The sequence below is a fragment of the Myxine glutinosa genome, unplaced genomic scaffold, assembly GCF_964187855.1.
Source record: "Myxine glutinosa unplaced genomic scaffold, kmMyxGlut1.1 SCAFFOLD_3797, whole genome shotgun sequence".
Lineage (NCBI taxonomy): Eukaryota > Metazoa > Chordata > Myxini > Myxiniformes > Myxinidae > Myxine > Myxine glutinosa.
Window position 1 is genome coordinate 1 of NW_027619889.1, and position 24,749 is coordinate 24,749.

General features: G+C 52.2%; 2 protein-coding genes across 2 annotated transcripts; one reads left to right on the forward strand and one right to left on the reverse strand.

The window, feature by feature from the left end:
- The first annotated feature begins 3,016 nt into the window (after positions 1 to 3,016).
- LOC144889435 (zinc finger BED domain-containing protein 4-like) lies at positions 3,017 to 7,693 on the forward strand. The gene is made up of 2 exons (XM_078769659.1): positions 3,017 to 3,533; positions 5,091 to 7,693. Exon 2 carries the CDS (start codon positions 5,099 to 5,101, stop codon positions 7,454 to 7,456), a length of 2,358 nt encoding a protein of 785 aa, XP_078625785.1. The 5' UTR covers positions 3,017 to 3,533; positions 5,091 to 5,098; the 3' UTR covers positions 7,457 to 7,693.
- A 5,697-nt stretch (positions 7,694 to 13,390) lies between these two features.
- On the reverse strand, positions 13,391 to 18,392 carry LOC144889436 (acyl-coenzyme A thioesterase 9, mitochondrial-like; the record flags this gene model as incomplete). Its single annotated transcript, XM_078769661.1, is given in 2 exon segments — positions 13,391 to 14,124; positions 18,242 to 18,392. Coding segments are annotated over 2 exon segments (204 nt in total), but the record flags the coding sequence as incomplete, so codon positions are not given.
- Between the last annotated feature and the right edge of the window lie 6,357 nt (positions 18,393 to 24,749).

The window sequence follows — 24,749 nt, forward strand, 5'->3', positions numbered from 1 at the left end:
CCCCTTCTCCCCTCCCCCCACCCCCTTCTCCCCCCCACCCCCTTCTCCCACCCCCTTCTCCCCCCTCCCTCCCTCCCACCTCCTCTCCCAAAACGCAGGATCCTGTCAATTCCCCCCACCCCCTTCTCCCCCCCCTTCTCCCCCCCACCCCCTTCTCCCCCCCCTTCCCCCCCCCCCCACCCCCTTCTCCCCCACCCCTTCTCTCCCCCCTCACCTCCTCCTCCCCTCCCCCCACCTCCTCCCCTCCCCCCCACCTCCTCCTCCCCCCACCTCCTCCTCCCCCTCCCCCCACCTCCTCCTCCCCATCCCCCCACCTCCTCCTCCCCATCCCCCCACCTCCTCCTCCCCCCACCTCCTCCTCCCCCTCCCCACCTCCTCCTCCCCCTCCCCCCACCTCCTCCTCCCCATCCCCCCACCTCCTCCTCCCCCCACCTCCTCCTCCCCCTCCCCACCTCCTCCTCCCCCTCCCCCCACCTCCTCCTCCCCCTCCCCCCACCTCCTCCTCCCCCTCCCCCCACCTCCTCCTCCCCCCTCCTCCTCCCCTTCCCCCCCCCTCCTCCTCCCCTTCCCCCCCCCACCCCCTTCCCCCCCCCACCACCCCCTCCCCCCCCACCCCCTCTCCCCCCCCCCCCTTCTCCCCCCCCCACCCCTTTCTCCCCCCCCTTTCTCCCCCCCCTTTCTCCCCCCCTTCTCCCCCCCCCCTTCTCCCCCCCTTTCCCCCCCCCACCCCCTTCTCCCCCCCCCACCCCTTCCCCCCCCCCCCCACCCCTTCCCCCCCCACCCCCTTCTCCCCCCCCACCCCTTCCCCCCCCCCCACCCCTTCCCCCCCCCCACCCCTTCCCCCCCCCACCCCCTTCTCCCCCCCACCCCCCCCTCCCCCCCACCCCCTTCTCCCCCCCCCCCACCCCCTTCTCCCCCCCCCCCCCCCACCCCCTTCTCCCCCCCCCCCCCCCCACCCCCTTCTCCCCCCCCCCCCCCCACCCCCTTCTCCCCCCCCCCACCCCCTTCTCTCCCCCCCCACCCCCCTTCTCCCCCCCCACCCCTCCCCCCTTCTCCCCCCCCACCCCTCCCCCCTTCTCCCCCCCCCCCACCCCCTCCCCCCCTTCTCCCCCCCCCCACCCCCCTCCCCCCCCCTTCTCCCCCCCCCCCCCCACCCCCTCCCCCCCCCCCCACCCCGCCCCCTTCTCCCCCCCCCCCACCCACTTCTTCCCCCACCCCCTTCTTCCCCCACCCCCTTTTTCCCCCCCCTTCCCCTCACCTCCCTCCCCCTCACCTCCTCCTCCCTCCCTCACCTCCTCCTCCCTCCCCCTCACCACCTCCTCCCTCCCCCTCACCTCCTCCTCCCTCCCCCCTAACCTCTTCCCCCCTCACCTCCTCACCCCTACCCCTCACCTCCTCCCCCCACACCCCCTTCTCCCCCCTCCTCCCCTCTCACCTCCTCCCCCCTCCCCCTTCTCCCCCTTCTCCCCCCTCACCTCCTCCCCCCTCACCTCCTCCCCCCTCACCTCCTCCCCCCTCACCTCCTCCCCCCCCTCACCTCCTCCCCCCCCCTCACCTCCTCCCCCCCCTCACCTCCTCCCCCCCCTCACCTCTTCCCCCCCCCCTCACCTCCTCCCCCCCCCCTCACCTCCTCCCCCCCCCCTCACCTCCTCCCCTTCTCCCCCCTCCCCCAAAACGCAGGATCCTGTCAATGCCCCCCCCAAAAAGATGTATATGTCGTATATATTTTCCCTCCCACTCTCTTCCCCACCCCATTCCACTCCCCACTCCATTCCACTCCCTTCCTCAACCCTCCCTTCCTCAACCCTCCCTCTCCAGCGTCCCCCCCGCCCCCTCACCCCTCACCCAGCAACGGCGGGTACTCTTGCTCGTATATTTATACAAGAAAATACTTGTCTTCCGCTCCCTCTTTTTGTATATTTTGTTTGTCTGGTTGATTTGTTTGTGAAATAAATGTTAGCTCTTTCACGAGCCTCGATTCAGTATACCAAAAAAAAAAAAAAAACTCCGTTTCACTAGGCTGCTGTAATTAAGGGAATTTGTTCCCCCGTGTGGAATATTTATGGAGTTTGCTCAGATAATAATCGCTATTAAGAATGCTAAGGTTTATCGGTGAAGTAAATTGACGAAAAGAGTAAGTTCAATAGAAGTGACAGAATCGTTTGTGGTAATCCGATAGATTTCCTTTACTTCCGGTAGGCGCATGGAACCAACGACTGTGCTTATTCACCGCCCAGTGTGCAAAACAAAAATGCACGTAACTCGAAATTGCGTGAATATCGATATTTTTCGACCTCCGCATGCATCATTGTACGTTCAGTGGTAAATGGCTACTTCCAGTTGCAGATCCAGACGTTTACCCCTGTATATATGTCCATACTGTATCGGTGTCGCTACCCGCCCCCAACCCCACTGTTTTCATCTCCCCACAGGGGTTACGTCATCAACCCATTCCACCACAAAAGGTGGTGAAGCATGTGCACATATTTCGATAGAATGAATTATTGTGGTGTCGGTAGAGCACAGGAATGAGCCGAGGGGCAAAGGCTCTCTTCCTGTGTTCAAGTTCCTCACGCATACAGACGACACGATCACATTGCAGCTGTTGCAACTTTCCTACAACATATTAATTTGCATCGGAAGTGGTAAATGTAAAACTTACCGGAGCTTAGTTCGCACTGCGCGATAACAAGTTCGTAGAACCTCAGACGCAACGTCACTTCCGGCTCGCCGTACAGAAACTGAATAACAGTCGGAATAACCGTTACCAAGTAATCGCTACAGCAGAACCACCGTTCTGAGGAAATATGGACGAATGGTGCAAATCATCGTCATTACTTATAATTCAGTACAATAATGCTTCTATTAGTCCATTTGAATTTCGTATCCCTGAGCAACGAATGTGCCTCGCTAGGATTGGACCTTGCGCATGCGTCAAAGAACTGAAGTGACGTAAGTCGTAAAGTGCCGTAAAACGCGTGCATTGCCGAAGATGTATCGTTGGATTTGTTCGTGCAGATTCGAATTTTATTAAATAAAACATTTCCTGAACCCGCAATCCATTTGTCCATACAGTAGTCAGTACTTCCTCCTCTTGCTTTCATATTCTCATGACCTCCATCTTTCTTACGATCAGCCTTCTTTTACAAATTGTGTGTTTGTGAATTACACAAGCCGCCATGTATATTACTATATATACGCATAACGAACCTCCTGTTCCAAGGTAAACAAGTATGGAGGATTCTGCTTATTAATAAGCCAATAAGCCATTACAAGTCGAAGTTCGTGTTCGGAGTTCGTCGAGTTCGCGGAAATCACAAACGATTTCAGGTTCTTCCATCCAAGATGATCCAGCCGTGCTGTGATTGGTCAGTTTAAAACGCAATCATGCGTGGGTGGTGGTGTGACAAGCTGTGCTCGACAGTATGCTTGAAGGACCAAAACAAGACCTATTTGCTTTTTTTGTTGTTGTTTTTCCCGTTGATTGAGTGATGTTCTGGCGATGCTGCTCTGCTGGGGAGTTCAGGCTCCATGTGAGTTCCTGCAGATACTGGACTTTTCCCTTCTAAAATCTCTTAATTATCGATTTTTTTTTTCCTTTCATTTCCGCTCCTTAAAACTCTCTAATCCTATTTCCCTTCCAAGATTCTCTCGATCTCCCTCGTTTGTTTGTAATTGTACTTCTCTTGCCTTTCTTCCTTTTTGTCCTTGCTGTAGTTTCAGCCCCTTGGGATCCATTTTACTCTTAGTTTTGTGCTCACTACATATATCCTTCAACCTTTTCGCACACCCACCAAACCCCTTCCACGCGCCCCCCCACCAACCCTCCCGCACGCCCCTCAACCATCCTTGGTCACCCCCTAAACCATCCTTGCACGCTCCCCTCCCATCCCCGCCTGCATGCTCCACATAAGCCACCCTCCTCCCCCCCCCCCCATCCCCGCCTGCATGCTCCACATAAGCCACCCTCCTCCCCCCCCCCCCTGCACACCCCTCCATTCTCCCACACACCCCTGAACCATCCTTGGTCGCTCCCTAAACCATCCTTGCACGCTCCCCCCCCCCCCCCTGCACACCCCTCCATTCTCCCGTGCACCCCTCCATTCTCCCACACACCCCTCAACTATCCTTGGTCGCTCCGTAAACCATCCTTGCACGCTCCCCTCCCATCCCCTCCTGCATACACCACATAAGCCACCCTCCCCCCCCCCCGCACACCCCTCCATTATCCTGCACACCACCCCTCCATTATCCTGCACACCACCCCTCCATTCTCCTGCACACCTCCTCCCAACCCTCCTGCATGCTCCACATGACCCCCCCCCCCCTACACACCCCTCCAATCTCCCACACACTCCCAACCCTCCTGCATGTCCGCTCATGCCCCTTGAGCCGTCTTGCATGCCCCCCACCTCCACAACCCTCTTTGCATGCTCCCCTCCCAACCCTCCACATGACCCCCCCCCCCCCCGCACATATCCTCAATCCTCCTGCACACATCCTCAATCCTCCTGCACACCTCTCGAATCTCCCGCACACCGCTCCCAACCCTCCCGCATGTTCTCTCATGATCCTCCCAACACACACCCCTGAGCAGTCTTTGCATGCTCCCTCCTCAACCCACTTACACTCCTCCCTCACTGCTCCTCCATATCACCTTCCAACACTCCCGCAAGGTCCACTGAAACCCTCCCACACGCTCCCCTCATGCCCCCATCTCCTCCGCATGCTCCCCTCAAACCCTCCCGCACGCTCCCCTCAAACCCTCCCGCACGCTCTCCTCGCAAACAACCAACCCTATCGTTCAATGTCTATAAATTAGTGCTTTTACCTTTTTTTCTATTTACTTTCTTCTTGTTTTCCCTTTCCTTTACCTGTTTAATTTTTTTTGGGCCTCTTGCCCCATTTAGCCATTGTGTTTTGATAATTTTTCATGTTAGATTTTTTTCAATATAGGTTTGAAAAGAAAAAAAAAACCCCCATTATTTGTTTTGATTTCCTGTCATTCTCTCACCCTTAACTTAAAGCTACAGGTAAACTTATTTTTGTTATGGGAAGAAATCCTTTTCAACTATGCCTTTTATTTGTAGTTTGAAAAATGCTGAACTTACCTGGAAACCTTGGGGAGGAGGCACCCATGATCATCAAGGTGGAGAGCAAGTGGGATGGAGAAACAACATTTCAACCACATGCAACTTCTGCCACTGTCGGCTCTTCAGAGCTCCTGCAGATGCCTACATCATCGATTTACAGGGACATAAATGCTGCCCACCCTTCTGGCTCCCACAAGGAATGCAAAAAAGATGAAGACTGTGATGACAAAGGGACTCAGGCCAACTTCCACTACATTTCTTTGAGAGGCAATAGCTGGAAGTATTTTGATGTTGACAAGATGCAAAATTCGTACGCCATATGCCGCTTATGCGGTAGGCGTCTTTCTCGGGGAAAAAGTATCAAGCGGTTATCTTCGACGACGCTAAAAAGGCATCTCGCTTCGTTTCATAGAAGCCACTACATCAAGCTGTTTCCAACTGCTGTGGGACAAAATCCTAGCTCAAGCAAAGAATTAAGAGAGCGATCCACCCTCACTCCACAAAGGAAGAATGTGATATCTAAAACTCGACAATCAATTTGCCCCCGTAATGAACCTGTTGGTGGCATCATGATACCACTGACATCTGTTGCCAGTTGTGTGCCACAATCGTTATCGGAAATGGTCGAGACTCGAGAGAAGTGGCCGTTTACAGACCCACGTGCCCTGAAGATCACCGAATACATCACACTAATGATTGTACAAGATAATCTCCCTTTCTCATGTGTGGCAAAATCTGGCTTTGCAAAACTATTAGCAGCATTGCAACCCGAGTACACCATTCCTTCTCCGCATTATTTCTCAAAAACGCTCATCCCAAAATTGTTCGACCTCACAAAGCGACGGGTGGCCTGTTGCATGGAGACAGCAGTGGAAAAGACTGTGCACGTGACATCAAATGTTTGGGCAGCAAAGGAGTCTAAAAAATCCTTCCTGTCACTAGCCGCTCACTGGGTTAGCCGTCCACCGGACTCTATCATAACTGGCGAGACCACTACTGCTGACGGTACTTCCATAGTGCGTCGAGGAAGTGCCATTTTGGGGATAATTCTGTTGCCTGAACATCACTCGGCTAATACAGTGGGTGAATCTCTTACTGAATATTTGGCACAGTGGTTCAAAGAATCTGACCTCCAAGTTGGTAAAGTAATGACCAACGAAGGAACTGGCGTTGCCGATCTTATTCAAAGCTATGGCTACGAACATGCAAACTGTGCCATTCACAAGCTAAACCTGGTGGTCAAGAAAGGGTTAAAGGACAGGAGAAACCGAAGTATTGCAAATGTGATGTCGAAGTGTCGGAAAATTTGTGGGACGTTCATTCACTCCGCCCTAAAAATGGCAGCTTTGTACGAAGCCCAAGCGCTTGCTCGGATTCCAGCAAAGGAGCTCATGCAAGACTCCAAAACATGTTGGAAAAGTACATACAATATGATTGCTCGTTTGGTGGAACAACGTCCAGCTATTGAGGTTTTGGAAGGGCTTCACCGGGACATTGGGGACCACATTGCAGCACATAACTGGAATGTCCTGCAAGACCTCGTACTTGTTCTCGGACCATTTGTTGAGGTCAAAGAAAAGTGGTGTGCAGACAGTGCAACCATTGGCGATGTCATACCGTGTGTGTGTGGACTAAGTTTGAGGTTGGCCCTCATAAAAGATGCAGAGCCCAAAACACTTTTGACTCACCAGGGTGAACGGCTGGTACAATGTCTGCTGACAAACCTCGGTGACAGATTTGACACTGAGCTCAAAAATTCCACTCAAGTGTTTGCTACGATGCTGGATGTCAGATACAAAAAGGACTTTTTGGAAAGTGACCAGCAATTTTGGATGAACAGCCTCTTTGACTACATTGAGCAGCACGTTTCGAGACTCAAAGAAAAAGGTTCGCATCCACCCAGAAAAGAGGCCAGAAACGATGGAACAACATGGGAGCAAGCTGAAGCCGAGGCATCATTGAGCATGAGCGAGCCCGATTACAAGAACAAAGGGGTCCTGGAGTGTTTCAAAGCAAAGATCATTCGGAGGACTGCAGCACACCAGGTCAAGGTCAAAAGCATACTGAGACAGATGTTTGACAGTTTTTTCCTGGAACCTGCGAGTCAGGATCTCGAAACGGATCCCTTGGATTATTGGGTGGGAAAATTAAAGATCTGGCCTGATTTAGCTAACGTAGCTCTGTCGCTGTTGGCATGCCCTCCCACCAGTGTGGCCTCTGAACGTGTATTCGGCGCTTCGCAGCAGTCTTCGCATCATAGCATTCGCCTGTCGGCGTTGAAGAATGGGATGCTTACCTTTTTGAGGTGCAATTTTGCCACATTTGCCGATGAGAAAGCGATTGCCAATCTCCCACTGTATTGACGAGAACTTCACACACTCCTTTTGCTGTTGTTGAGGACATTCCATGTCTCAGGTGGCATTATAATGGCTTGTTGCAATTCCAGGCTAAACATTTTTTTTAAACAAAGCATATACAGTAGTATTGTTTAATTTCTCCAGTCAAGTTTTTTTATTGGATCCAAGATCGTGGTTCATGGTGAGTGTGAAGTTAATACAAGGTAAAAAAAAGAAAAAAAAAGGCAATGTCCACTTTAAAATGGTTACTTATCAGTTATCACACATGCCATGACCTGTGCATTTTGCAATGGAGTTGCAGACAGAAGTGCAATAACGTACAATGTGTCCGCCATCACGGTAGAATCCACAATTACTGGCCGCTTGGGACTGCTTGATAGGTCACAAACCCCTTGCCCAAAATAACGTTGCGAATGAGATGTATGAGCAGATGAGAATGAGATGAATGCAAATGAGATGAGCAGCTCAAAATTGTTGCATCCTGGTGTCTGCTGACAGTGCACCAAAATGCGAGATGTTGACGAGTGTTTTGGTCAATAAGAAGCTTGCCTAATAAGCCAATGATCATAGGTCTCATTTAGACGCGACTGGCATGGAAACTTTGTAAGTTGCACATCAAATTACGTCTGTGATTTGTGCATCAAATGATGATCACGACACAGCGCTCGTGACACAGTTATTTGCACTCCCAAGTGGGGGAGGAGCATTATGAGTCATGTGATGAGTGCAGTATAAAAGGCTATGCTTAGAACAAAAATACTTAAGTGGTTGAGTTCACCACAATGTACTGGGAGGGTGGAGGAGGGCAGTGTTTATTTGTTCTTCCCTATTTATTTATTTTAATAATAGAAACACCCACCCCCTTCGGGAGCATTGGCAAGTCGTCTCTCCCACCTCTCGCAGAGGGATGGTTACCCTGGGTACTACCAGCATGTATGCAAATTATGGTGGAGATCGGTCCAACCCTGTTTTTTTTCTGTGATTTTCAGCTGTACGTACATGCACACAGAGAACTGCCTTATTAGTCTCGCCAGGGGATGCGAGTGTGTGTGTGTGTGTGTGTGTGTGTGTGTGTGTGTGTGTGTGTGTGTGTGTGTGTGTGTGTGTGTGTGTGTGTGTGTGTACGTACAAGTTGTTGGCTGCTATCTCCACAAGTGGATAGTTTTCAGGAGATGGAACGGAGACCTACCAGGTATCCACCTCAGTGTGCGTATGCACACACACGTTCAAATTTATTTTTCTTTGCCAGCCGATCGCTGTGAAACTTTAAACCTAGGAGGGACTCCCCATGAAGAATATTTTATTGATAACTTGCATATGTCATAAACTTCCTATGTGAGTATATAGGATGATAATAATTATGTCATCGGTGAAGTGGTATTTCAGCCATAATTGGTGGAATCGAAATCCTTATCAGAACTAGAGCAATGCGACTGTGTCGCCAATATGCCTCCGTGTAGTCCCTGCTGGGTAGATGCCTTCATGACAATGGGTAGATGCCTTCATTGACTGTCATAAAATTAGCAAGTTTGATTTAAATCCCTTGAGCTGTTCTCAAGCATCGCATTTTTACCCGCCATGACAAGTTTCACATCGATCAGTGAAGCGGTTTCAGAGAAGCAGGTTTTTAAAAAAATATTGTCTTTCAAGCCAATATGGCTGCCAAACCACATGACATATGACATCAAAAATGTACACTCTGCAGATGTATGGGTAGGGGATCATGTTTGTGAAGTTTTGTGTTGATCGGAAAAGGTTCGTTTTTCTATCCAAGATGGCTGCCAAACTAAGTGACCTATGATATCATTTTCAAACTATATGCAACAATGGTGTTAGATGACAGCGGTTTCAGAAATATAGTTATTTAATACTTTCCTTGAATTCAATATGGCTGCCATACCACGTGACCGATGACATCACAATTATCATAAAAACATTCTGCATGGGTGTCACTCCTACCCTGAAAGTTTCGTCTCAATTGCACATGTGGTTGCTGAGAAAAACGTGGTTTAGCTCGTACGGACGGACGGACAAATCATACAAATCTTAACCTTCATCCATCTGATCGCCAACCCCATGTGAGTGAAGAATTAAATTTATGAAGTCATCGTTCACGTGATCTGTTGGACATATTGGATTGAAGATAAAAATGTAAATAACTCTTCAGAACCACTTAACAGATCGATGCAAAACGTCATACATATGATCGACTAGCCATGGGGACCATAGTTGAATTATTTTTTTCAGATTCACCTTCATTGACGACATTTAGCTTTAATGTGCACAAACATGGTTATTAAATATCCTGATAATCAATAAAGCTATGGATAATGGCAAGGTATGTGATAAAATAGGGTGCATGGATGATACGGGTTCAGGGGCCATAATAGCAGAGTGTTGAGTTACCGATGGTATTTTTATTCAGAATAAGCACAAGGGGTGAGTATGTGCTATACCGAGTTCCATTGTAGTTTAATATAGTAGGATGAATTCACTTACAAGGAACTTCAATGCAGGCCCATTAATCCTGCACAGTGGTTGCCAACCTATTGTTCGTCTGTGTTTATCCTTTTAAATGCTGTGTGTGAAACGATGAAGCAGCACGCACCATTTTTGAAGTCTTTGTTTGGTATGACTCGGCCGGGCTTTGAACCAACGACCTCCCAGACTCAGAAGATGCTCCAATCATGAGCACAGCATGCTGTAATTGGCGTACGAGCCAATAGCGTCTCCAAACAGAGTACCATGTCTGCTATGTGTACTTATTCCCCTCATACAGCAGACCCTGTTTTTCCATGAAGTTTCAACTTTTTAACGGATCTTTATGCATTTAAACATTGTCGTAATAAGCAGCGTTTTGTTGCAAGCATCGTCAACAACAACAACAACAACAACAACAACATGCATTTTAAGGCCATTTTCCCTGCTAGAGCGGGGGCTAGCCTTGCGGTCCCCATGACAATCTTCTCCATTTTGCCATATTTTCTGCATCTCTCCTTGTTAACCCCCTTGCCCGCATTTCTTCTTCCACCATCTTTAGCCAAGTCTTTCTCGGTCTTCCCCGTCCTCTACTTCCTTCTACATTCATTTCCATCACTCTTCTCAACCAGTCACTTTCATCCTTCCTCAACACATGACCAAACCATCTCAACCTGTTCCTCTTCACAGCATCAATCACAGGCAATATTCCCATCATCTTTCGCAATTCATCATTTGTCTTCCTCTCTCTCAACGATACTCCGCACATCCATCGAACCATTCGCATTTCCACCCTTTCCAGCCTTCGTTGCTGCTCTATGTTCATTACCCATGTCTCGCTCCCATAAATCATAACACTTCTCACACATGCAGCATACACCTTTCCCTTCAGCTTCAGCGACACTCTCCTCCTCATCAGCACGCCACTCAGTTCCCGAAACTTCTTCCATGCACATCTCACTCGAGCAACCGTTGCCGAGTCTGATCCACCTTCTCCATTCAGCATGTCTCCGAGGTAGCAAAATGTTTTCACACCTTCCAGCTTCACGCCGTCTCCAAGATCCAACTCAACATTTCCTCCATCTGCAGCTCCCTCTGTGCACACCTTACATTTGAATGTAGCTGCCACACTGGTAAATGACCCTCTCAGACCACTACATTTTTGATGAACCCACTCAGCGCACATTGTACATTGAATGGAGTTCACTCCGACACCCTTCCTGCACACAGCACACGGCCACTTCCCAGTTCTTTCCACCTCACCACATGCTTTACCACTTGCCATCACCTTCGTCTTTCTGATATTCACCTTCAGACCTTTTGTCTCCATACATTCCTTCCACTTGTTCATGTTTTCCTTCAGTCCATCCATACTTTCCGCAATCAACACCAGATCATCTGCATACAACAACTCCCACGGTAAACCCTCCTTTACGTTCTGAGCCAGCACCTCCATCACAGCTACAAATAGTAGTGGACTTAGTACCGACCCCTGATGCACTCCCACTTTCACCTCAAACTCACCACTGTTCCCATCCTTCGTCCTTACAGCTGTGCGCGCTCTTTTGTACATTGCCATCACTACTCTGATCAACCATTCCTCCACTCCTAACTTCCTCAATGCCCATGTCAATACTTTGCGTGGAACCCTATCGAATGCTTTCTCCAGATCAACAAACCCAAAAAACAACTTCTTCCTCTTCTCCATGTACTTCTCCTGCAACTGCCTTACAATGAAAAGCACATCTGTCGTTCCTCTTCCTGGCATAAATCCAAACTGCATTTCGTCGATCTTCACTTTCTTCCTTATCCTCCTCTCCAACACCCTTTCCAATACCTTCATTCCATGCTCCAATAACTTTATCGCTCGGTACGAGCCACACTCCAGAGGGTCACCTTTCCCCTTGTACAGAGGGACGAGGGTACTCAGTTCCCAATCCACTGGAATGCGGCCTTCTTTCACCACCAGATTACAGATCTCTGTCATTCTCTTCACACCCCAACTTCCTGCTGCCTTCAACATATCTCCCACAACTCCCGTCAGCCCTCCCGCTTTTCCACTCTTCATTGCTTGTATCGCTTCCTCAACTTCCTTCTCAGTTATCTTCTCTGCCGGTCCTAAAACTGGGTTACTCTCTATGTTGCCATCCCATTCATTCTCTGTATTCAACAGCATTTCCATATATCTTTTCCATCTTCCTTTAATTCCATCTGGGTCGACAACGATTTGTCCCACTTCATCCTTCAAGCAACTCACCCCCATCACATCACACCTCTCTTTCGCTATGTGCTTTGCAATCCTGAATACTGCTTTCTGACCCTCTTCCGAATCCAAGTGTTCTCCGAACATTTTCCTACATGCCTCCTGCGCCTTTGCTACCTCTTTCTTTGCAGCCTTCCTGGCTGCCTTATAACTTTCATGCTCTGCTGTTTCTGCTCCCGTACCCTTCGCCTTCTGCCACTCCTTGAACTTCTTCCTCTTCTCGTCAATCCTCTTTCCAACTTCATCATCCCACCACCATGTTTCCGAGTGCCTCAGTGGTCCTTTTGTCCATCCACATACCTCACCAACGGCTCCCAACAGACTAGCTTTCATTGACATCCAACCACTTTCAAGCTCGACCACATCATCCGCTACCCTACTCAGCCTCTCTTTTAATGCCTCCCTTACTGTCACCTCTTTCAACCTCCACACCTTCATTCTTGGTTGGTACTTCACCCGCCGAGCTCTCCTCGCACCTTTCACCCTTATGTCGCAGACAACCAAGTGGTGCTGTGAAACAGCCTCCTCCCCCGGGATCACCTTTGTGTCCCGGAGGTGCCCCCTATCTCGCCTACGCACCATCAGGTAGTCAACGGTTGTCGTCGACCCCCCTGACGTGTATGTAACAAGCTTATTATCCTCTTTCTGGAACTGAGTATTACAAATCAACAAATCAGCTCCATCAGCAAACTCCAGAATCCTTTCACCTTCTCCATTTCTCACACCACCATTTGTTGTTGTTGCTTGCAAACGGTTGTTGTTGCAAACGACAACCTTTACAAACCCCCGAGACTATTCCCACTACCTGTGTCCACGTTTGATTCTGTGTGTATTTTAAGAATTGATCTGAATCCGGCAAAAAAATACCATATAAGGAAATTGTTTAAAAGGTGCCATGCTTTGTTTTTTAATGTTAAACTGTATTAACAGGTAATTGCACTGTTCCGGTAGAATGTTTCATCTATTTTGTCTTTTCACCAGTGGAAGATGGAAGACGAGCATTCATTTTCTATTTAACGATATCTCTGAATTTCTCTGACTGCACACTGGACACCCCAATCCCGAAATCTGCTCTATTCCAGGCTATCCAGTGTAAACTGCTTTTGTTCGGCAGTTGGAAGTCGTTTTTATATTTACAAGGAGTTTGAATGTTTGCTATAAATAAATGTATTTGGAAATGAATATCTCTTGTGCACCTGTCAGTAATAAAAAACCAATGCTTTATTCTTCCAGCCGTGTTTGTGGTGGTTTCCTTGCTGACAATCCACAACAATTGTGGCCAAGGTCCATTCAGTGGTGAACAAAGCTAAGGGGGTTTGAGGACAACACTGTTTTGCCACCACCTAATAAACATTCACATGAGATAATTTTGGGCAATAATCTATTAGAGAATTGGCACCCAAGATTTCCATGAAAATGGTTTTAAAATAATAATAATAAGGTAATTTCAACCATCATATGGCATTGTCCGAATAGTGATGCATGTACAATATCTGAGTCTCAGACAATGCAAAAATAAAATAAAAAAGCGACGATTTTTAAATTGGTCTTGAACACCAATAATCATGATAAGGAAATAAACCAGGCCCCCAAAAACCAGGTATTATGGCCAGAAAAACAGGTATTAGTATACCTGTGATGTAACATTAAATACACAAAACTATATACCTTGCATTTGGCAGTGCAAATGTTTTAGGTGAATAGTCTTACCACAAGGAAAGAATAAGCAAGAAAGTAGTTCCTCCACCACAGCTCCCGCTAGCAGAACACGTCATCCGTAAATGCACTTTGGCGAGTGAATACCGACGGATGAGCCAGTGCTTCATGGACACAACTCTATCTCAGGGCAGGTTCTACTTCCTTCACATCACAGCCCACCTTCATGTCATTGATGACTCGAAGTGTCGTTTCCCATCCAGATAGAGCATCGATTCTGAAAGCACAAAACACCAGGTATATAGAATCCAAAATTCGAACTATGCATGGATTAGCAAATTGCTGTGACATGGAAAGGTATTAGGTTCATCGGAAATATGTTGTGTGGTACCGTTTATTTGTTTGAAACGCAGTGATCATGAAACAGATCGGAAGGGGAAGGCAGGAGATGAATTGCTTAATTGTAAAGAATACTTCAATGTCTTGCTGATTTGAGTGAAAATTACAATGATGACCACGTTGCTTTTTTGGCTTATCCGGCCAGGTCTTACCTGTAACTAAGGGCAAATGCATTAGTGAAAGGTCTTTGTTCTTTTATTTTTCAAATTATGGATTGATAGTTTCCATGAGGAAGGTGTGTGGCTGCGCCCATCTTGCTGTGTGTGTTTGTGTGTGGCTGTACCCGTCTCGCTGTGTGTGTGTGGCTGTGCCCGTCTCGCTGTGTGTGTGTGTGGCTGCGCCCGTCTCGCTGTGTGTGTGTGGCTGCGCCCGTCTCGCTGTGTGTGTGTGGCTGCGCCCGTCTCGCTGTGTGTGTGTGGCTGCGCCCGTCTCGCTGTGTGTGTGTGGCTGCGCCCGTCTCGCTGTGTGTGTGTGGCTGCGCCCGTCTCGCTGTGTGTGTGTGGCTGCGCCCGTCTCGCTGTGTGTGTGTGGCTGTGCCCGTCTCGCTGCGTGTGCGTGGCTGCGCCCGTCTAGCTGCGTGTGTGTGTGGCTGCGCCCGTCTAGCTGCATGTGCATGGCTGTGCCCGTATCACTGTGTGTGCGTGGCTGCGCCCGTCTCGCTGTGTGTGTGTGGCTGTGCCCGTCTCGCTGTGTGTGTGTGGCTGCGCCCGTCTCGCTGTGTGTGTGTGTGGCTGCGCCCGTCTCGCTGTGTGTGTGTGTGGCTGCGCCCGTCTCGCTGTGTGTGTGTGTGGCTGCGCCCGTCTCGCTGTGTGTGTGTGTGTGGCTGTGCCCGTCTCGCTGTGTGTGTGGCTGTGCCCGTCTCGCTGTGTGTGTGGCTGCGCCTGTCTCGCTGTGTGTGTGTGGCTGCGCCCGTCTCGCTGTGTGTGTGTGTGTGGCTGCGCCCGTCTCACTGTGTGTGTGTGGCTGCGCCCGTCTCACTGTGTGTGTGTGTGGCTGTGCCCATCTCGCTGTGTGTGTGTGGCTGTGCCCGTCTTGCTGTGTGTGTGTGTGTGGCTGCGCCCGTCTCGCTGTGTGTGTGTGGCTGTGCCCGTCTCACTGTGTGTGTGTGGCTGTGCCCATCTCGCTGTGTGTGTGTGGCTGTGCCCGTCTCGCTGTGTGTGTGTGGCTGCGCCCGTCTCGCTGTGTGTGTGTGTGTGGCTGCGCCCGTCTCGCTGTGTGTGTGTGTGTGGCTGCGCCAGTCTCGCTGTGTGTGTGTGTGTGTGTGTGTGTGTGTGTGTGTGTGTGTGTGTGTGTGTGTGTGTGTCTGCGCCCATCTCGCTGTGTGTGTGTGGCTGCGCCCGTCTCACTGTGTGTGTGTGTGTGTGTGTGTGTGTGTGTGTGTGTGTGTGTGGCTGTGCCCGTCTCGCTGTGCGTGTGTGTGTGTGTGTGTGCGTGGCTGCGCCCGTCTCGCTACGTGTGTGTGGATGCGCCCGTCTCGCTGCGTGTGAGTGGCTGTGCCCGTCTCGCTGCGTGTGCGTTGCTGCGCCCGTCTCGCTGCGTGTGCGTGGCTGCGCCCGTCTCGCTGCGTGTGCGTGGCTGCGCCCGTCTCGCTACGTGTGTGTGGATGCGCCCGTCTCGCTGCGTGTGAGTGGCTGTGCCCGTCTCGCTGCGTGTGCGTTGCTGCGCCCGTCTCGCTGCGTGTGCGTGGCTGCGCCCGTCTCGCTGCGTGTGCGTGGCTGCGCCCGTCTCGCTGCGTGTGTGTGGCTGCGCCCGTCTCGCTGCGTGTGCGTTGCTATGCCCGTCTCGCTGCGTGTGCGTGGCTGCGCCTGTCTCGCTGCGTGTGCGTGGCTGCGCCCGTCTCTCTGCATGTGCGTGGCTGCACCCGTCTCGCTGCGTGTGCGTGGCTGCGCCCGTCTCGCTGCGTGTGCGTGGCTGCGGCCGTCTCGCTGCGTGTGCGTGGCTGCGCCCGTCTCGCTGCGTGTGCGTGGCTGCGCCCGTCTCGCTGCGTGTGTGTGGCTGCGCCCGTCTCGCTGCGTGTGCGTGGCTGCGCCCGTCTCGCTGCGTGTGCGTGGCTGCGCCCGTCTCGCTGTGTGTGCGTGGCTGCGCCGTCTCTCTGCGTGTGCGTGGCTGCGCCCGTCTCGCTGCGTGTGCGTGGCTGCGCCCGTCTCGCTGCGTGTGCGTGGCTGCGCCCGTCTCGCTGCGTGTGCGTGGCTGCGCCCGTCTCTCTGCGTGTGCGTGGCTGCGCCCGTCTCGCTGCGTGTGCGTGGCTGCGCCCGTCTCGCTGAGTGTGCGTGGCTGCGCCCGTCTCTCTGCGTGTGCGTGGCTGCGCCCGTCTCGCTGCGTGTGCGTGGCTGCGTCCGTCTCGCTGCTTGTGCGTGGCTGCGCCCGTCTCGCTGCTTGTGCGTGGCTGCGCCCGTCTCGCTGCGTGTGCGTGGCTGCGCCCGTCTCGCTGTGTGTGTGTGTGGCTGCACCCCTCTCGCTGACTTGAACAGAAAACAACAATGGGGGGGCGGGGGAGGAAGGAGAGAGACACAAAAAGTAGTTTTCGATGCTTGAAGGAATGAAAAAAATTAACAAGAAGATGGGGAAGAGAGGGAGGAAGACACACAGGGTGATCAAGATCACGTACAAGGAGTTAAGAGGCTGTTAGAACAGGAAGAGGTAATCGGAGATGAAAGTGGAATGGGGAAAAATTACAGGTGGATGGAGGGAAAGGGAACATACACTAAGGAAGGGGTGTGCTTGGAAAGGGTTAATGGGTGTAGAAAAAAAAATCGAGTATAAATGAAGATGACCCAAGGAGGAGCTATCTTGAAGCCCTGGAGGGAAGAATAGGATTGAACTGACTGAAGAAGTTGGTTGCACAGGTGGCAAAGGAGGAACAAATCAGTTAAGGTGAGCACTGAATCTGGATCTTGGTCAATCCAATGGTGACTGGACAATTGCAGATTAATATCCTTATCAATGTCTTTTTTGTGTCCATAGATGTCCAATGTCCATGGATGTTTTGTGTCCAATGTCCATAGATAATATCTATCTCCATTTTTATGAAGTTTTTGTATTTTATTTTTACATTGAGGGTCCCTGTGTCCTGATCTGTAATAAAATGATATTAGCATCTGATTTAAATATTCTATTTAATAATATTAATATTTAATAATATTTAAAAATAATATTTAAATAATAAATTAATTTAAATGCATGCATGCAATGCATTTAAATTAATTTAATTTAAATATTTAAATAATATTTAAATTAAACGCAGTTGATGCATTAAGATCAATTTCTTGGGTATTAGGGTATTCAGTTGTTGGTTGTAATTTTTCTATGTCTCTGCGAATAATACTAACTGCACGGTGAAGTATTTGGGAATCATTTTTGTAATCAGAACCATTGTTGTAAGCACATTCTCACGAACTTCTGCTGGCTTCATATTCGCCACTAAGTTTTATTCCTTTCTTTTTATTCTCTGGTTCTCCACAAATGAAACGGTGTTCATCCCAGGAAAAGGCTGTTTTTTTCTCTTGACTAAAACTACAATATAAACGGTTAGGTACCACGTCAGCACCTGTACACAATGCCAAACTTTACAATTTTGGCAGCCATTTTGATAACGTCATTTAAGCACGTTCTCCCAGAGGTATTCTGGGTATTTTTGGTGTGTGAAGTCGTCAGGGCCCATATTTATAAAAAATATCAAAATTAGCTGGTAGGAAGCTAGTTGCCACTTCACCCTCATATTCATGCTCAATCTGCAGCCCGATTAGCACATTCCCACATCAAAACTTTCATGTATTTGCTCTATACTCTTCCATGTAAAGTACATTTTCATCAAATCTCATCTTTTATCTAAAACTTTCATGTATTTGCTCTATACTCTTCCATGTAAAGTAAATTTTCATCAAATCACATCTTTTATCTACAAATTTTAATGTTTTGATCCCAATTCCTTCATCTACATTATTTGTAGAAATTGCAAATTAGCGTGAGAATCTTTCCCGAAACCATGAACTCACCTCCATAAGTGTGTGGCACGACCTGTGGTACAGCAAGCTGTGCACCAAAGATGAAGTGAAAAATGTTGGTGGTAGTATATATTCTCGTCTGCGGGTTCATCACTCCACTATGGACCCGCACCTGAAGAAACTTGTCCTGAGTGTAGCATACCTGCTCCACACAGCAAGCACTTCCATTACAAAGCAGTCATTTTCACTTATATCTACGTATATAAATAAACGGATCATGTTAGTCCCCCTTCTCCATCTGGTTTACTCTCTCTCAAACGTTGTGCAGTCTCCAAACCTCGTAGAGATAATTAACGTCTTGCAATTTCGCTTATGCCATGTACATTTGCTTCCAACTCTTGTTTTTTTCCATTCTACCCAGTCAAAAGGAGATTTTTCTAGACTTCAAGCCATGTCAGGTGCTGCCATAGCATTCAGGAGAGTGGTATTCCAAGCCCAACCGTCACGGGATTGTTGTTGTTTTACGTCCCTCCTATATCAAATGCCCTCAACCATCCTCGAGAGGCTATATTGGTTAATAATGAAAATGGTGCTCAGAATACAACTTGATTGCAAAGCACTTGGCAAAATGAAAAGAAAGAAAAAAAGGCAAAATGGTTTCTTTTAAGTGCAAATAAAACTAGATATCTGCGATCACAAAGATCACCGTGGGTAAACCTCCATATCAAATGTTAGAAATGCCAAATCAAGCAGCCACGCAATGTTTGATAATTGGGTGGTATCTTCATTTCTTCACTGCATGAAAACTTTAGTATCCAGTAAAGTTTTATATATATATAATATATTGAAGCGCGATGCTGCGCGCGCTAATGCTTACGCAAGGAGCAAGCGGACAACGCGGTTCATAAAAGAGTCTTTATTGAAAGTACTCAAACTGCAGCACTGAACTGCTCCGGGCTGCGCCCCCCGTGTATATCTTGAGGCCACGCCTCTCTCTTGGGCGTGGCCGCCGCCCACTTGGTGCACGGAATGATGTCACCACGCCAGTGGGCTTTCGTGTCCGCCACACGCGCCCCCCCAGAATTCCCGCGCACCTGGAGGGCCAGTTTGCGGGGCAAACGGATGACCCGGCCGAAGCGCCCCATGGCGATCGGCGGCGTCCGGGGTGCAGGGATGCCAGGTGGGATGCCTCTGGCTGCCCCTGGGATGGGTGCAGGACCGGGGGGCGGCGTGGCTGGGCGGTGCCGGGGGTCCGCCCGCAGGGGGGCGGCCCCGACGCGGGGGTCGGGCCACTGGCGGTGGATGGTCCACGTCGAGGTGGGCCGGCTTGAGGCGGTCTACAGAAACGCGGTCAGGAGTACCGCCGATGTCCAGGGTGAAGTGCTTCGCCCCGGTCTCCAGCACGCGGAAAAGCCCGTCGTACAGGGGCCGCAGTGGTGTCCGGTGGGCATCGTGGCGGACGAAGACGTACTCCGCCGTGCGAAGCTCCGGGGCGACGTGCGTCGGTGGGTGCCCGTGGCATGCCGTTGGCACCGGGGCGAACCTCTGGGCGGTCTCTTGCAGAGCGGAGCGCTGCTGTGCCGCGGACCATGGTGCCGTGGAGTCGGGGAGGAACTCGCCCGGCACCCGCAGCGGTTGCCCGAAGACCAACTCCGCCGCGGATGCGCGCAGGTCCTCCTTGGGCGCCGTCCGGAGGCCCAGCAGGACCCAGGGGAGCCTGTCGACCCAGCCGCCGTCGCGGAGGGTGGCCCGGAGCGCGGCCTTCAATGAGCAGTGAAATCGCTAACACAGGCCGTTAGCCTGGGGGTGGTAGGCCGTGGTTCGGTGCAGCCGGACCCCGAGCCCCTGCGCGACCGCCCCCCAGAGCTCCGAGGTGAACTGGGGGCCGCGGTCGGACGAGATGTCTGAGGGGGCGCCGAACCGGGCGACCCAGGTGGCAATGAAAGCCTGCGCGACGTCCGCCGCCGTCGTCGACGCCAAGGGCACGGCCTCCGGCCACCGGGTGGTGCGGTCCACCATGGTGAGGACGTGGGTGAAACCCCGCGAGGGAGGCAGAGGTCCCACCAGGTCCACGTGGACGTGGTAAAACCGGCGTTCCGGCACCATGAACGGGGCCAACGGGGCCTGGGTGTGCCGGTGCACCTTGGCGCGCTGGCACGCGAGGCACGTCCTGGCGCAGCCGCGGACGGCCTTCCGGAGGCCATGCCAGACGAACTTGTCGGCGATCAACCTTTGGGAGGCCCTCGCGCCCGGGTGGGACAGGCCGTGGATGGCGTCAAACACCTGGCGCTGCCAGCCCGCGGGCACGATGGGGCGAGGCCGCCCGAGGGAGACGTCGCACAAGAGGGCCGCGCCCGCGCCGTCGAACGGCACCTCGGTGACGCGGAGGTCCGTGACGGCGGTCCGCAAGGCCTGGATGTCGGGGTCAGCGGCCTGGTCCGCTGCCATCCGGGCATAGTCGATGCCGAGGTGGACTGCGTGGGCGACGACCCGGGAAAGGCAATCCGCCACCGGGTTGTCCTTCCCCGCGACGTGCCGGATGTCCGTCGTGTACTCGGACACGGCCGAGAGGTGACGCTGCTGCCGGGCCGACCACGGCTCGGTGACCTTGCCCATCGCGAAGATCAGCGGCTTGTGGTCGATGAAGGCCGTGAACGCACGGCCCTCGAGCAGATGGCGGAAGTGCCTGACCGCCAAGTGAAGCCCGAGCAACTCGCGGTCGAAGGTACTGTAACGGCGTTCGGGCGGGCGAAGCCGCCGGCTAAAGAACGCCAGTGGTTGCCAAGCTCCACGCACCCATTGCTCGTGCACCGCGCCCACCGCGTAATCCGAGGCGTCGGTGGTGAGGGCGATCGGTGCATCGGGCGCCGGGTGCGTGAGCATGGTGGCATTAGCCAAGGCGAGCTTCACGCCTGTGAACGCCGTGTCCATCTGCTCGGTCCAGGTAATGTCGCCTTTGCCCGGCTTACCTCGGAGAGCTTCGTGCAGGGGCGCAGGAGCTGGGCGATACGGGGCAGGAACCGATGGTAAAAGTTCACCATGCCCAGGAACTCCTGCAGCCCTCTGATCGTGCGGGGGCGCGGAAACCCCTTCACCGCCTCCACCTTGGCCGGCAGGGGGACGGCTCCGTGCCTGGTGACACGGTGCCCCAGAAAATCGATTACGGCAACGCCGAACCGGCACTTTGCGGGGTTCACAATCAGGCCATGCTGGCCCAGGCGTTCGAAGAGCGTGCGGAGGTGGCGTAGGTGCTCTTCGCGGGACGCGCTGGCGATGAGGATATCGTCCAGGTAGACGTAGACAAAATCCAAGTCGCGCAGGACGCTGTCCATCAGTCGCTGGAACGCCTGAGCCGCATTCTTCAGACCGAAGGGCATCCGCAGGAACTCGAAGAGTCCGAATGGCGTGATGACCGCCGTCTTCGGGACGTCCTCCGGCCTGACGGGGACCTGATGGTAGCCGCGTATGAGGTCCACCTTCGAGAAGAACGACATGCCCGCCAAACGGGCGGAAAAGTCCTGAATGTGGGGGACGGGGTAGCGGTCGGGAGTGGTGGCGTCATTGAGACGGCGATAGTCCCCGCACGGTCGCCATCCCCCGCCAGGCTTCGGCACGATGTGCAGCGGCGACGCCCAAGCACTCTCCGAGCGCCGAACGATGCCGAGTCGCTCCAGGGTAGCGAACTCCGCTTTTGCTACCACCAGCTACGTCGGCTCGAGGCGGCGTGCCCGGGCGTAGACCGGTGGCCCGACGGTGGGGATGTGATGGGCCACCCCGTGCTTGACGGCCCCCGCCGAGAAGGTGGGCCGCGTGAGGGCCGGGAAGCCGGCGAGGAGGCGGGTGAATTCGTCCGATGCCGGAAGCGTACAGATCAACGTGGCCGGAACCGAACCGTTCGGCAAGCCGCTTGGCAAGCCGCTCGTTGAGCCGCTCGTTGAGCTGCTCGACGAGCTGGGCAGCGCACGAGCGAGCGAGCTGAACGTCTCGGCCTGGACAAGACGTCTGCGCTTTACGTCGACCAGGAGCCCATTAGCGCACAGGAAGTCCGCGCCAAGCAGTGCCATGGGCACGTCGGCGGTGACGAACGTCCATCGGAAAACCTGTCCTCCGAACCGCAGAGAGAGGCAGCGTTTTTCGTACGTACGGATGGGCGTCCCGTTCACGGCAAGCAGCGCGGGGCCCCCGCCCGCGGCGTGCTTGTCTGACGTACCGGCGGGAACGACACTCACCTGCGCTCCCGTGTCGCACAGGTAACGGTGCCCGGATAAGGTGTCCGTTATGAACAGCAGGCTGCTCGAACGGCCGGCGCTCATCGCCACTATTGAGCGCCGGCCCGGGCGTTTCCCGACCTGTTGAAGGAGCATGGCGGATGACAATGCCGAGCCTCGTGGCCGAACTTGGCGTGGAACCAGCACCAGGTGGTGGAGCTGGAGGAGTGCGGCTGGCTCCGCCAGGCCGGTGGAGTTGGCGGTTTTCCCCGCGGTGGCGGTTTTCGCCGCGGCGGTGGGCGGGGCATGGCGGCGGTCACGAGGTGCGTATCAGCATGCTGCGTATGCTGTGTAAGCTGATGCTGTGGATCAGCATCATCAGCAGCATCAGCCTCGAGGTCCGTGACGGCCGCACCGACTCTCGCCCGCGTATCCGAAGCCGCGAAGTACCTGTCCGCCTCGGCTGCCAATGCTCGGGGTTCCGTTAGCACAGTCCAGGCCAACGCGAGGCGAACCTGCGCTGGAAGTTGGCGACGGAAAAGCGCCCGGAATAGAGAACCGGGGGCTTCGTCGCCCAACAGTGACAGCATATGGTCCATTCGGACCGACGGGCGCGTGTCGCCGAGCTCGGGGAGATCCAGGAGGCGGTCGGCCCGTGCGTCGTCCATGAGGCCGAACGTGGCTAGGAGTAGCCGCTTGAGTGCCTCGTACTTGTGGCCGTCCGGTGGGTGGCGAAGGACGGACACAACTCGAGCGGCCGTGCCGGGCCCGAGGGAGGCGACGACGTGGCAGTAGCGCGTGTCGTCGCCGGTGAGGCGCCGAAGCTGAAATTGGGATTCGGCTTGGACGAACCAGACTTCGGCCTGGGCCTCCCAAAATTCGGGAAGTTTAATCGACATTGCGTTGTTGTTTGCCATTGCAATGGCATCGTGTTCGGAAGGATCGCTACGGCAGATCCAACGTCGAGGTCACCATATGAAGCGCGATGCTGTGCGCGCTAATGCTTACGCAAGGAGCAAGCGGACAACGCGGTTCATAAAAGAGTCTTTATTGAAAGTACTCAAACTGCAGCACTGAGCTGCTCCGGGCTGCACGCCCCGTGTATATCTTGAGGCCACGCCTCTCTCTTGGGCGTGGCCGCCGCCCACTTGGTGCGCGGAATGATGTCACCACGCCAGTGGGCTTTCGTGTCCGCCACAATATAAATACAATTTTTTTGAAAATAAATAAATATATGTATATCTATATATATATATATATAAAACACAGTTTGTGTGTGTGTGTGTGTGTGTGTGTGTGTGTGTGTGTGTGTGTGTGTGTGTGTGTGTGTGATGTTACCGATAGACTCCTAAACGGAGAGGCTTACGTGCTTGATATTTGGCGTAGACATGGCCATTGAGCCTGGGACGAACATGGCCGAACTCAAAATATTTGACGATCCATATTTTTTATTCATATTTACCTCAGCGCATTTCAGCGCACGGAATCAACGGAATCAGAGCAGGTGGGCGCTGATTCGCTCAGAGCGATCACGTGATGACGCTATGAACGCTATGACGCTATGAACGCTATGAACGATATGACGCTATGAACACTATGACAAAAAAAATCGCTATGACGCTATGAAACGCTATGAACGCTATGAACGATATGACGCTATGAAAAAAAAAATCGCTATGTCGCTATGAACGATATGACGCTATGAAAATAAAATCGCTCGCTTTGCCAAGGGGCTCGCTCCCCCCCCCCCCCCCGTTCCCCTCCCCTCCCCTTCCCCCTCCCCCTCCCCTCCCCCGCCCGGCAATGCCGGGTACTTCTGCTAGTATATATATATATATATATATATTTATTTATTTCTAAAAGATTGTATTTTATTATTACCGTTTTAATGGGAGCTACTCATTTTGGCAGCCAATGAGCTACCAGTCATACGCAATTAATGTGTTAGCGATCCTTGCCCTAAGCTATCTAGAGAGGTCTATTTTGCTCTAATCTAACAAACCTTAGTCGAGTTTTAGTGAAAATGTAAAAATGTCTATATTTGGATCATGACCTCAAAATTAGGTCAAGGTTAAAACTAGAATGACACTGCGACGTTACAATGACAATGCGCTACATCTCCAACCCCGCTCCATGGAAAAAATTGAAACATGGCTCATTGTCAAGTACTCCCCATGGGGAATAAGATACGTTAATGATGATGTCGTCGGTGCCTTCATTATGACGTCATAATTCGACAAGTGCAACGCTTGATTCGATAAGTAATGAATTTTTTTTTTTCTTAGCAACTGTTGGTCCGATGGACACTAAATCTTCACCATAGGAGCGCCTCCTCCCGCATAATTTTTTTA